Source organism: Cololabis saira, chromosome 15 (genome assembly GCF_033807715.1).
Source record: "Cololabis saira isolate AMF1-May2022 chromosome 15, fColSai1.1, whole genome shotgun sequence".
Classification (NCBI taxonomy): Eukaryota; Metazoa; Chordata; class Actinopteri; order Beloniformes; family Belonidae; genus Cololabis; species Cololabis saira.
The window spans coordinates 11,912,077-11,925,913 of record NC_084601.1 but is presented as its reverse complement, the minus strand read 5'-3'; the positions used below and the strand labels follow the sequence as shown (position 1 = coordinate 11,925,913).

The following is a 13,837-nucleotide window of genomic DNA, read 5'->3' as shown; positions in this document are numbered from 1 at the left end:
CAGTGTCTGCTGTCTACATCTGTTTATATAGTCATCCCTGTAGTGAACCAGTTAGCCACTGTGTCTGTGTCTCTCAAGATTCAAGATTATCTTTATTGTCATTGTAACAAGTGGCCTACGACGAAAAGTAGGGCGCAGGCCTTCAGTACAACAAAAAAACAGAGTGCAATATTAACAATAAATATATAAAACAATATAAAAACAACAATATAAAAATAATATACAGACTTACAGAATGTTTGACGCTAACATGAAGGTAAGTGTGCAAGTGGATATTATTACCCATATATAGATATATTACACAGAGGTAGTGCAGTTGCGAATTATGGTAGTGTAGAAAGTGCAGTTGCATTTGACGGTAGTATAAAAATATTGCACATTATTCAGTTGAGGCATTTATGGCTCTGACAGCGGTTGGGAAAAAAACGTTTTTTCCGTCTGTTATGGCCCTTCTCCACTAGTATCTACTCAGCTCGCTTCTACCCGCCATGCCCCCGTCTTGCGCTTTTCCACTACGGGCCGAGGCGGGTGGAGCCGCGCCAAGCAGATACTTTTTCTGTAACCATTCTGCCGAGGTTCTAACCGGGCTGAGTCGGCACTATATCTGACGTCATCACCCTCCTCGCCACTGATTGGTCGGGGGGCGGGGCCGTCATCACCCTCCACGCCACTGATTGGTCGGGGGGCGGGGCCGTCAGACGTTTGAATCAGGAAGCGGGACTCAGCGCGAGAGCGACTCGCGGCTCGCAGCGATTTTATTATAAAGCGCAAACGTCTGTTTGGTGATCCAACTCTGAGGTGCAGATGTTCATAAACCTGGGGGCTGACGAGAGAATTAAAAAAGGGATGAAGACGGGCGGTTTTCTTCTCAGCCGCTCGCGGCTCCAGCTGATTTCTCATCTGCGCCGACACAAACAAAGGTGTTGCACAGTCGAGTACGTCACAGCAGCTTCACCCCAACCTGCCCACTTCTCCCCTGGCTGTGGAAAAACAAACGGGGACAAAACGGGTGGAGCCGGGATGAGGCGGGACGAGCCGTGTCGGGCGGAGCAGGTACTAGTGGAAAAGCGCCATTAGTCCTGGATTTGATGGCCCTGTTCCGTCTTCCTGACGGCAGTGGCTCAAACAGGTAGTGGCCCGGGTGGGATGAGTCCTTCATGATGGTGTTAGATCTCCTGATGCAGTAAGAGCTGTGAATGTCCACAAGTGTGGGTAGAGGGCACCCTATGACCTTCTCAGCCATTCTGGTGACCCTCTGGAGCTCTTTCCTGTTAGCCACTGTGCAGCTGGCAAACCATGTGCAGAGGCAGTAAGTGAGGATAACTCCTATAACTCCTTTCTCTGTTCTTCATTCTCTCTGTCTGTTTTCTCTTTTTCTGCTCTGCTCAGCTGGCCTCCAGCAGGAGGGTCCTCCCTTATGATCCAGGTCCTGCTCAAGGTTTCTTCCCTCCTAAAGGGGAGTTTTCCTTGCCACTGTTTGGCTGAAGGTCTTTCTCCCTCTAGGGGAGTTTTTACCTGCCATTGTTTATGTTATGTTTATGTAATAATTGCTCGGGTCTCTGGGTTGGGTCTCTGGAAAGCACCAAGAGACAACTTCTGTTGTAATAGACACTATATAAATAAAATTGAATTGAATTGATTGAACACTGGACCAACCTCCCATGACGTCAACAATAGGTTTTGCTGGGAGTGGTTTTGAATGTTAATGTAAAAAAAACCAAAGGGTGAAGCATTGAGTCACGCGGCATCCCCACCATATTTAAATCAAAGTTAGCCTTGGCTACCAGCTTCTTCAGTGGATCTCTACCACAATATCTCCTTTTTGAACGATGCTGTAAATTTATTTCTGCTCTAAATTTTGATATTTTAACATGAGAGTCAATGGGGATTGACTGGCTTTGGGAGGCAGCATCTAGCAGCCAGTGGAGAAACTGCATTGGATCTAATTTCTGCATGAGCCTTAACCCGGAAGTTAGAGGGTTGGCGCTTGTTTTGAAGTCTTTTTTCTCCCTCATACTGCTCAGAACCATGCTGCCTGAGAAGCTGATTGGAACACAACCATCATAATCGGTGCTATCAAACATCACTAGTAACCACAACTAACTTTGATTGACAATCAAAGTTTGATTTCTTTTCAGGCTGGTATCAGCGATACTGATTCGATACCAATACAGTGTGCAAATATACCTAATGTGCCCGGTAAATCTAAAAAAAATTGTGTATTTTAGATAGCTTCAGAATACAAGACATCAGAGTCACTTATTTAGCTATTTATTTTAAAGTATACTGAGGTAGCGGTCTCATTCACAATATAGATGAGCTATTACAACAACAGAAAACACAGCGTGTTTGAAAAAGGTGTTTCCATCACTAAAATAAGATCCTAAGTAAAGTAATAAAACCCATAAAATAAATAAGAAAATAATAAACAAAAATAAGAACTACAAGGAAAATGAAAAAAAGTTGTTCCTTCCAGCAGCGTGTCATTTAGAGTCTAAATGTTAGACCAAATCTGAATAGTTTAGTTACTTTCCACAGTATTCCTGTTAACAATATACATTTGGCCGATATAGTATGTAATAATCACAGAGGACGTCTGTGATTTTTTAATCCTGAATGTGCCATGTCTGTGATTGGTGAAGTAAAAGTTACCTATCCTATTTCAGCAAATACTGAGGTCACAAGATCATTTTAAATGCACATTGTTGATGGCGAGGCTGGAATCTTTTTTTTTTTAATCCTCTTCTGAAGTTTACTGCCTCGTTCCTGGAATTATTTTGACAATCGCAATACATAGTGATATTATATTAAACTTCAACCTATATCCACCCCATATAGTGTAATAACCTATATTTTTAGATGACACATACAGAAAATAATCAACATCAAGCTTCACACAGAGAATTATGAAACAAGGCGTCCAGATCAGCAGAACGACAATGAGACTTTTTTATCTATCATCGAGTTCAAAAACTCTCCGACAGCAAAAAACCTTTAGGGCTTCAACGAGAGCTCTACTTACAACTACAACAGTTAAATTTACTGTTAACATGGCAACTTCAAATTATTGACTTATATGCCACTTTCTGATTTAGTCATTTTTTCAGAATGTGACGTTTAGTCGCCAAATTCTAATATAATAATGTAAAGCTAAATAAAAGGTCATTGATTAATAAAATGAAAGACCTCAATATAACTTCCAGAATCAATGTCTGTAAATCACTGTAAAGCACAGACTTTGCTTATCCAGCATGAATGCATGAAACTAATACAAATGTCAGGGTGTAATTTCAGAATTACTGCAGGTCCAGAGGTAATTTTAGTCCAGCGCGAATAGTACATTAGTCAGCATTGAAATAAGTGCAACCAAGACGACATTAGGACCATCTGCCAATCAAAAGTCAAGGGACCATATTGTAAATAAATCTATTGCTTTGCTATTGCTATTGCTTTTAAATGTGAAGAAAGAAAAAAAGGTATGCACATTAAAGTTTTAAGTTGGTTTTAACTGAAATAACAAAAAATATAAAATGGTAATGATAGCAAAGAATAAATTAATAAATCAACAAATTTACTCTACTGTAATGTTTATAGCTACATTATTTTGTGCACAACGATAAACTATAATTTTAGTTTATCCTTGTGTTATATTATGTTGAAAAGCAAACAGTTAAATATCTCTATGACTGCAAATGAACACAAGTTTGTAGACCTCGTGATTAGATCCTTATGGCTGCTGACATAAAAACTAAATATTTGATTTCCATCCATTTTCTATACCCGCTTTATCCTTTGCAGGGTCAAAGGGGGTCTGCTGGAACGTATCCCAGCTAATTTCAGGCGAGGGGCAGGGATACACCCTTGACAGGTCACCAGTCTATCGCAGGGACACATAGCCTATACAGACAGAAAACCAGGCATACCCACACTCACAGCTACGGGCAATTTAGAATCACCAATTAACCTACTATGCATGTTTGTGGACTGTGGGAGGAAGCCGGAGTACTTGAAGAGAACCCACGCAGACCCAGAGAATGATTAAAATTAAGTTTAATATGAATCCCAAATCCCAAACATTTTTATTTTCTCTCCTAATGCTATGAATTTTACAGAGGTTTGGGATGGTTTCGAATATTTCCATAGGAATTTTATTTTTATAAGTAGCACATTATTGATTATTGCAAGACTTTTGCTGTGCATGTATACTTGAAAGATAAATAGAAAGTGGGAACTGCAACACATTTTATGTGACCTGTTGCCGCCAAAAAAGTGTGACATTAGATGATTAAATAGAAGTTCCATATGTACAGATCTACCTCTCCCTTTTCACCCGGTTATGTATTATGGATATTGAGGAAATAGTTATGTAAACTAGCACGGATCCGGCTGGCGTGAGGCTGTGGTGCAGTACCCCAACCTGACCAGCAGGTGTCGCTGCAGTTTTAGTGTCGGGGTTTGAATCTGGCGAAGAAGGACATCTCCGGAAGGCCATCACAGTTACAGCACGTTTGCATTTCTTTGGACTTCATTTCTTTAAATATTGTTAAAGCAGCCTGCGTTATTTCGCAAAAGTGATACTATAAGACCTCCATTTAGACATATAACCCACTGACAGTCATGCAGGAGGCTGAGACTTCAGAGGAGCTGCTCATAAAACAACACCGCAAAGAGAAAAAAGACCTGCAGGGTATTTAACTTCACCTGCTTTTTATTGTTGGTTTTCTGACCGTTTTATCTGTGCTGTCTGCTATTCTGTGTTCTCGTGTGTGTTATGATCTGTGGGGTTTAAGCCAGCTCTGGCAGGTAATTGTCAATGAAGGCACATTTATTTGAACAGCACGTTTCATCACATGCAGACAGGTGTTAGACAAAAACATTCAAAAGGAAAGAAGAGGAAAAAAATAAATGAGATGAATAGAATATCAGAAAAGAAATACAAACGAGCATTAAGAACAACAGAAATGTACAATAACAAAGGGCTGCAGATGTGTTTGATAATCAATGAATCAATGAAGGTGTTTTCATTAAAAGCACATTAATCTGGGTATCATCTGTAAAGCGATGATGAAGAAGGAACTGTCAATCAGGGACTTCAAAAATAAACTCATTTGTAAGGGAAAAAAAAGATAGAAAGCAATGCTTCACAGATAACTATGGGCTGAAAGTGTCATCATCTGATCAGTGATGTCAGTGTTTTATTAAACTGTTAAATGCAAGTTGCAATAAGCAAAGAATGATTATGAAGGGACAAGATAAACAAATGTTAAAAACCATTATAAAGAAACCACACATTCTGTCAGATGCAAAATTACTGTTCATCGGTGTCATCTGTGGCCGCGTTCTTAAGACCAAATATTTTTTTTACCTGAACTCTTTTGCCTTGAGGACATGTTATGTGTTTTTTATAATCGCTGTATTGCCCTGAAGGTCTGTGCTTCATTTTCAGGTAAAATCCAAAGTATGAAAAATGCAGTCCCCAAAAATGACAAGAAGAGAAGGAAACAGTTGACGGAGGAGATCACGAAACTGGAGGCTGACCTCAGTGAGAGACACGAGGAGGAACTCAGGCAGCTCAAATCTACAAGTGACATTAAGGTGATTGATTGCAGACATCAGATGCTCTTGTTTTTGTTCAAAATATTTCTTGTAAACTTGCAAGTGGCATGATATTTTGCGACAGCACACGTTGTGTGTTGTTTTTTTGTTTTTTTATGCAAGTGTGTCATTATTGGTGAACTCTGGTCTCAAACCAGCTCCACCAGCGTAACATTTGCTACTTTTACTTGCAAGGTGGAGGAGGAGGTGGTAAACGGGGTGGAGACCTTGAATGTCGAAAGTGAAGAACAAGAAGAGGTCAAACAGCCTCGAGTAACTAAAGCACAGAAGAGAAGGGTGAGACAGTCCAGCTTTCAGCAGCTGTATTAACACACTTTTTTTTTTGATGATTTAGAACAACTTTAGCTAGTTATAGGATTTTAGTTTGGTCTTTTCGGTTTATGTCGGCTTTAATTAGATCTGTTTTGTCTGAACTGTGTTCGGCAGGACAAGAAAGCTGAGCAAGAGAAAGAGAGGGACAAAAGGATTGCAGAGGCCGAGGTCCTGAACCTGCAGGGCATGAGGCACCAGGAGAGCCTGAAGCTGACCCAGAAGCTGGCCCTGCGAAAGCTGCAGATCAAGGAGATTTCCTCTGATGGCCACTGCATGTACCGAGCCATTGAAGATCAGCTGCTGCAGCGATCACAGGTGCAGATTTTACTGGACTGTTGTTGGCAGTCAACACTCAAATCAAAACACATACAACAACTTTGTACTCTTCTTTGTGTCCTTATTTTAGCCTGGGTTAACTATGAGCGTCAAGGAGCTGCGATCCCGCACTGCTGAGCACATGAGAAGCAACACTGACGACTTCCTGCCTTTCCTCACCAACGCCACCAGCGGTGACACGTTCACAACAAGTAAGGCCACCTCTGCTGTGGAGTTCTGCCGATTTACTTCGTCTGTTATTGCAGTTGGATTATGGACGGACTCACGGACAATATTTATGTTTACACGTGTTTCAAGTGCAGAAATGTCTTTTCTTGCAGATGAGTTTGAGAAATACTGCAGTGACGTGGAGCACACGGCGGCCTGGGGCGGGCAGCTGGAGGTGGGTTTCTGGTCAGTTCTTTCATACGTGTATCGGAGTGTAATCGGTTTTCTCAATAAATGTCGTGTTTTCATTCTTCCAGCTCCGGGCTTTGAATCACATTCTTCATTTGCCGATAGAAGTAATCCAGGCCGACTCTCCAGAAATGAAAATTGGGGAGGAATATGTAGGCGAAGCCATCATGCTTGTGTAAGAATATTTGTTTCTACTTTTGGTATGAGCAGAATTAAAAATGGAAAAAGACCCATTAAGGCTCTTGCATGTGATTTACATTGAGATAAGTGAGTATAAGGAGATTTAAGCACACTTAAGCCGAGTAGTTTGGTAGATTTTGGCTGCTTAACATTTTAAATCTCTTTTTTTTTCATGCAAGTTATGATGATCTCTAAAAGAGACCCTTCTCTTAGAGCTGGTTGCTTCTCTTACTGGTGCTTTTAAGTATCAGAGTAATTGATGAAGACATTACAGCTGTTTACAGACACATGTTTACAGTTTCGACTTTGCATAGCCTGTAATTGAGCTCTGGAGTCATAAATGATATGTTTGCAGGTACATGCGTCACGCCTACGGTCTGGGAGAGCACTACAACAGCGTGGAGCAGCTAAAGAGTCCGGCCAGCGGTGAGGACAGCTGAGAGACGGGCCGGTCTACATGTGGCATAAACCAGCGTGCGTGTTGCAGTGTTCAAACCAATCATACAAAGGAGTAGGACTTTTGCGTACCAGTTTGTCTGGAGGATGATTTCATCTTGGAGACACGGTGGAGCTCAACCTTTCCAGTTACATTTCAGATCTGTTTTGAAGTCAGACGATCTGATCAGAGAGCTTAAGATGTAACTGTAAGATCATCCTCATAAAAAAAAAGCATATTAAGGAAATGGATGTATTGTTTTGCATTTGAGTGTTTAGATCCTGAATTTTACAACTGAAGATTGTGAAAATATAAACGAGCGGTTGATCATCGGTGTGTGGTCGTTTAACTTTTACAGCACTCATAAGAATCTGAGCTCTTTATCTTGTAAATCACATTAATATCACAGAAATGAATGAAATGTGGACGAGTAGCTTTAAATAATTGTTTGTCTGTTGGGATGTTAACTCATAGAAATGAAACGCATGTTTTAAACTGAACACTCTTCCAGAACTGAGATGTGACATGAAGGAGAACTGCTGCAGAGAAGTTTAGTAATACTCCAAGTTAAAAAAAAAAAAAAAAAACTGTTTGTTGCTTTCAATCACAACTATGAAATATTATAACTCGGCTGCTTTTAAGTGTCATATTTAAACACTTATCTGTGTGACGTGCTTTGAGGGGTTGAACGGGTTGTTACCTTGTGGTGCTACCAAACGTGAAATACATTTTATAATAAATACAATATATTATAATATGTTCAGCAAAATATTTGAACATTGTTGCTTTGCAGGCTGAGTTGTATTTATCAATCCATCCTCTTTTCTCTTAATGATAATAGAAATGCAAAGAAGGATGAAATAAGCACGAATGAATACATCTAGAGCAGCATAAACATGTCTAAATAATCGCACAGCGTCTTTGCTCATAAAAACGGTTTCTCGAAAGCTCTGTTACTTAATGGCTTTTAGATCTTATAATTTATTTTTACATGTTCCACCAAGCTGACCATTAAAATATATGGATATTACAGCTGATATGTTGGCTTTATCTCCTTTATTCAAACTTTACTTAGCATAGCCTACCAACACTTTTTACTTTTTTTCAACACTATTTTTTCTATTTTTTCAAACACATTGCAATCCCAGATTTAATGTAAGTATATTGCGTGTTGATGTCAGAGAAGTACACTGGAACGGTACTGGAGTTGAGGGGGGATGAGGAGGGATGGCATCCCCCCTGAAATAAAAACGGTCAAAATCACCCCCCCTGTAAAACTGCCATCCCGCCTTTCCATCCCTTATGTCATTTCATCAATGAATGTGGTTTTACTGCTATTTCAACATTTAGAGTCATCACCAGAAAAATAACATTTGACAATTTTCACTTGTTTCAAGTAAATTTTCACTCGAAATAAGTAGAAAAATCTGCCAGTGGGACAACATTTATCTTCTTATTACAAGCAAGAAAAATCTTGTTCCACTGGCACATTTTTCTACTTATTTCAGTTGAAAATCTACTTGAAACAGGTGAAAATTGTTGTTTTTTCCAGTTATGAGTCTTGTTTTAAATGTAATAAGATTTTTTACTAAAATTTGATATTTTAACTAGAAATAGGACAAATATTCTTATGTTGAGTTTTTGCAGTGATCCATTTTTCTTATCCTGTGAAGGACAGAGTCATATTGATAAGTTCAGAAAACTGTTTTTTTGTTGTTGTGTTTTGATGTATTTGATGTAAGTCCAGTGGATATTTAAAGCTTACAGAAGGCTGCATTTAACTGCTGCTATGTCATGCCTGCGGTGTTTCTGCAGGTGTTTTGGTCAGTGCTATTATTTGTAATATATTATATTATTTGTAATCAGCAAAAAATATCTGCCCCCATATGATAATACCCACCATCCCCCCTGATTTTTACAACTCGAGTACTGCGCTGGAATCAAACTTGTGCAACATTCATGTAATTATCGATTCCTAATGGAGACGCTGAAATACCCACGTTTCGCCACTAGATGGCGGGCGTTCGCATTAGACGTTGGCCGGACTGCGCTCACCATGGAAACCCAAAAGGACTTTTTGTTGCAAAATGGCTGATGGAGATTCTCATATCGGGACGCCGCTGTTTAAAAATTCTTTAAATTTAAATTCCAAGAAATTAAAAACTGTCCCCACGTGTGTTTCCGGATTAACAACCCTGTCAGTCCTCCTGCTGAGCTACAACTCCATCACCGACCTCCCTGCTGAGATGATCTCTCTACAACAAGTGAGCGACCTGTTTTCTCAAGAACTTTCAGTAGCACTTGAAATGTTTTCTTTTATAATTAAATATGCTATTTTTCATCAAGCTGGCAGAACTGAATTTGGGAAATAATGCCTTAAAGGAGCTCCCTGCTGTTCTGGGCCATCTGGAGTCTCTGAAAAAGTTGTACCTGTTCAGGAACCAGATTGCTGTTGTACCAAGTGATGCCATAGGTAGGTTCCTTACTTTACATGATCGCCTCAAAGATTAAACTATCTCCATTATAGTTCGATCTACGTTTTTACAGGTGGCTTACGAAATCTTGTTGTCCTCAATCTCAACCACAACAAGATTCAAAGACTTCCAGCAGAGATGAGGAGGTAAAGTGCCTCAACCGCCCTGCATACCCTCAGATACTGGGATCTGCATCAGCATCCTGGGGCAAGCTGGCCACACTGGCAGCTGTTAGTAAGCAAGAGAGAAGATGAGTCGTATGGAGTAAAGGAACAGAAATGAAAGAAAGTAGACGTATACATCAATTTACGAAGCAAGATAGGATAATTTACAAGTGCCTGACAGGGAAGTGGGGAAAGGTTATTTCATTGTTTTGTTAAATTATGGCCATGTGAAGCACTTCTGCGTTCAGCCTCGAACGGTATTCAACTATCCTTCTGTGTCAAATTTGTACAACAAAAGACACAGTGTAGAAGATAAACAGACAGCATCATGGCAGATTTCCCATGACTCCAACGCAATGTGATGACACATCCCTAAACTCTATAGGATCTCTGTAGGATCTTGTGGTAAAGATGATGTAACATCGCATTGGTCATTGAAAGCTAAATTTACTCTGTTGATGACTTGTTTTTATCTCTTTCCACTGCAACAATGAATAATGGTCAAAAACTCGAATGTAAATCTGTTTACTCCATCAGTTTGCGTAACCTTGAGCACCTCAGTGTACTGGACAATAAGCTGGAGGAAATTCCTGTTGAGCTCGGTCATCTCACTAAGCTGACTGAGATCAACCTCACTTCCAACAAGCTGTCCTGCCTTCCTCAGCAGCTGTACTGCTGCAGAGAGCTGAGAAAGCTGTACGTGGCCAGGAATAAGCTCACAAGCCTGCCAGAGGTCGGGGATCGCTCATTTTTACAGCAACAACAGATTTACAGTTCTACCATTGCCTGCCTTTTAAATCACGTTGCTATAAAAACCGCTTATCTTCCAGGGAATTACAGCGCTTGCTAAACTCCAAGTCCTGGATGTGGCTGGGAACAAGTTGTCCATGTTTCCTGTTGAGGTACGAAGTATAAAAAATTATCTGCCGTGATGTCGTTACATGCAAAAAGGTGTGGACATTTCCTCTGACTGTTTGTCCACGGTTACACTCTCTAGTTCCACCTGCTGCCACTTAAGGAACTGCACTGTGAGGGCAACAAGTTTGTGCAGTGTGAGCCAGTGCCGTCGCTGCCGTACTCTGTACTTACATTAAAGGTAAATGTCACATGAAAGAACCAATCAGTCGCGGTGAATGCAGTCTTTGTCACGTCCTCACAGCGTATTCATGCCTCAACAGGAGCTGGTTGCCAGATTTATTTTGCAAGAAAACAGGGACAGGTCCTCTCTGATCCACATGACGCTTCCCCACTATCCATCCCTGAATAGCCTCTTGGACAGCAGCAGCTATTGTGCACTCTGTCACACCCCCGTCTTCTCCACCTGGCTTAACTGTGTACATTTCATAAATCTGAAAAGGGTGGGTGGATGAACTTTCTTGACTCACGGTCTCAAGTTTTTCCTTTAACGTTTCCAATGAAAATAAAAGGGTAAAACATGGAAAAGCATGTGTAACTGAATTGCTAGTGTTTTAAACGGTTTAAATTGTCTTTTCCCCTGTTGCATCATAAATTTGGTCTAAAAGCATCATGAGATTTTTTTCCTGATCTACTATAAGACTCAAACGTAAATCAGGCTCTAGCCCCTTGTGCAGCAATAACTGAATGAATACTCTGATTAACTGTCCACACTTACCGAGAACTTGAGCTGAGTTTGGACCCTTGTGAGTCAGGCTACTTTTATGTTACTGATGATGTGTTGTTGCAGGAGTAACGGACTGAGGTCACAGACCTTTCCTCTGTTTATATGATCTAAGAAGTGCACAACACACAGAATCTTTGTCAAGTAGAGAAGATATAGCACGAGTGTTAAGTAATTAATTGGATTATCTTTAGCCTTTTGCCCATAGTGGACTGGAATGGACTCCAGCAGACCCCTGTGACCCTGCAGCGGATTAAGGGGGTGTAGAAAATTAATGGATGGATTATTTTTCCCTGTCTTGACGCCTTGCGAGAATCTTGCCAGTTTATGCATAACAAGGAGAAAATTCCCATGTTGTCAAGTATCAATGTGTCAAACTGGACTGAAATGTACATTTGGGCTCATGGAGAATGCATTAAAATACGTTTTTCTTTTTTCTTTTTTTTTTCCAGGACATGAACATCAGGTGTTCGTTGACTATTCCAGTGCGAGCTCTTCTTTGCTCACAGAAGTGCTTTAATGCTGGTGGATATTCCTACTGCGGGGTTGGCACGAGATAAATACACTGAAAAGTACTATTTATGCTTTCAAAAATGATCCCATTCATTTTCATGTGTTTGTCAGATTATCAGAAGTTTTGGAGCATCAAGCATTTTGCAAGTGACCTTTCACTCGGTGGCCACTAGGTGGCAGCAAATAAACGCCGTCTTTCTTTCCATAACTGCCTGAATGGAATACAATCATTTCTTTGTAGAAGCTGCACCTTTCTGAGATCAAGCTTCACTGTCTCAATGTGGTTTCTGCTTTTGAAACTTTCACCACATTTGTTCAAGCTTTTATGGAAGCAAATATTTACATTTAGTCAAATATATTTAGTTTTATCATTGCAATTCATGAATCAAGAATTAAGGGGCCTTTCGGCATGCATTTTAAACGGGTAAATCCATGGAGATCTGTTTCCCTTGTCTCCTTAGCTGCCCTATCTCTATCTTCATCTCCATCTCCTGGCATCTGTTCCAGACTGCTAGACAAGAGAAAGATAGAGCGAGGGAAAGATAGAGGGAACTTCACTGCTTGCAAATTAATTTCTCATCCACGCCTCCAGAGCTTACCAGCTCCTTCTCTAGCTGCAGCGGCCGCTGCTGAGTGTGTCTGCTGAGTCGGAGCCTCATGCATAATGCATCAGGTTTAATTGCAAACCCAGAAACTAATGACTTTGGACTGGTTAACAGCAGGGGAGCCATACATCTCGAGCAAAATGAATGAAAAATCAGCTTAGAGGAAAGAAAAAAAGGAGCCTGCCCCCTAATTGATGAATAATTGAAGCAGTGAGCTACAGGGCATAATTGTGACATTTTGTTTCAATCAATTTCCAAGTGGTGTGGGCGAAAGTGCACTTAAAGGGAAAAGGCAATGACAATGAATGAGAAAGAAAGAGAGAGATAGATGGAGAGAGTGGATGGTGATGGAAATGGACCTTGTGTCTTCAGTCACTTTAATGGCATTTGCTGGGGCTAAAGACTGGATAAAATGACTTTTCTCTCTATCTATCTACCTTCCTTTTCTTCTTCTTCTTTTTTTATTACAACTGCTACATATCTCTTTTTAGTCCTGGCAAATGGATGTATATTCTTTTAAAATATTTCTTCTTTTGATTTTCACTTAGAGACAAAAAAGGCTCTTTCAGAATCTGTTTTTTTTTTTTTTCAAAGTCTGAAGTAATTTTAACTCATCTTATTTAGTTTTGGGGCCAACTTGCCCATTGTGATAGAATTAGACTGCGCGGCCGTCTGTCTGGCCTTGTTGGCAGGGCTGGGATGTAACCAGCGGCAGACGAAGCAGAAGCAGTCAGAGCAACTGTGACACAACCACGCAGGAAACCGCAGGGCTTCAGAAGTGAAGCCAATGCCTGATTGCCTTCCTTTAACAGCTACTTGGGTCTGGCTCCAGAAGTGAGTATCTTAAATATCCATCACTGCATCAAAAAGTCAAACAAACAAACAAACAAACTTGGCCTTTTTTTGCAAATTCCCTGAGAAATGGGAGTTGAGTTTAGTTGAACTTCATAATTTCTGAAAGATATTGATTTAACTCAGAAAAATATGAATTAATACATTTTGAAGGTCGCTCCTTTTATCTCTGCTTTCTTTGAGCTCTGCTGCCATAAAAAGTTAGTGAAGCCTTCTTTAAAAGCGTGGCCAGTTTAAGGGGAGGGCCTGTTACTGACCCAATGGCCGCCCACAGTGTCCTCCAGTTCTCGGTCAGATCCATCCTTTACGACGTC

At 40.4% G+C, this 13,837-nt stretch overlaps 2 protein-coding genes across 2 annotated transcripts; both read left to right on the top strand.

Moving 5' to 3' along the window:
* Positions 1-4,483: 4,483 nt before the first annotated feature.
* On the top strand, positions 4,484-8,356 carry otud6b (OTU deubiquitinase 6B). Its single transcript, XM_061741849.1, has 8 exons — positions 4,484-4,687; positions 5,447-5,595; positions 5,791-5,892; positions 6,043-6,243; positions 6,335-6,455; positions 6,585-6,646; positions 6,729-6,835; positions 7,196-8,356. The coding sequence occupies exons 1-8, from the start codon at positions 4,618-4,620 to the stop codon at positions 7,278-7,280; spliced, it is 897 nt and encodes a 298-aa protein (XP_061597833.1). The 5' UTR covers positions 4,484-4,617; the 3' UTR covers positions 7,281-8,356.
* A 1,007-nt stretch (positions 8,357-9,363) lies between these two features.
* Positions 9,364-12,113, top strand: lrrc69 (leucine rich repeat containing 69). The gene is made up of 8 exons (XM_061742336.1): positions 9,364-9,540; positions 9,623-9,749; positions 9,824-9,896; positions 10,452-10,647; positions 10,745-10,816; positions 10,912-11,010; positions 11,093-11,272; positions 12,006-12,113. The coding sequence occupies exons 1-8, from the start codon at positions 9,364-9,366 to the stop codon at positions 12,111-12,113; spliced, it is 1,032 nt and encodes a 343-aa protein (XP_061598320.1).
* Positions 12,114-13,837: the final 1,724 nt, after the last annotated feature.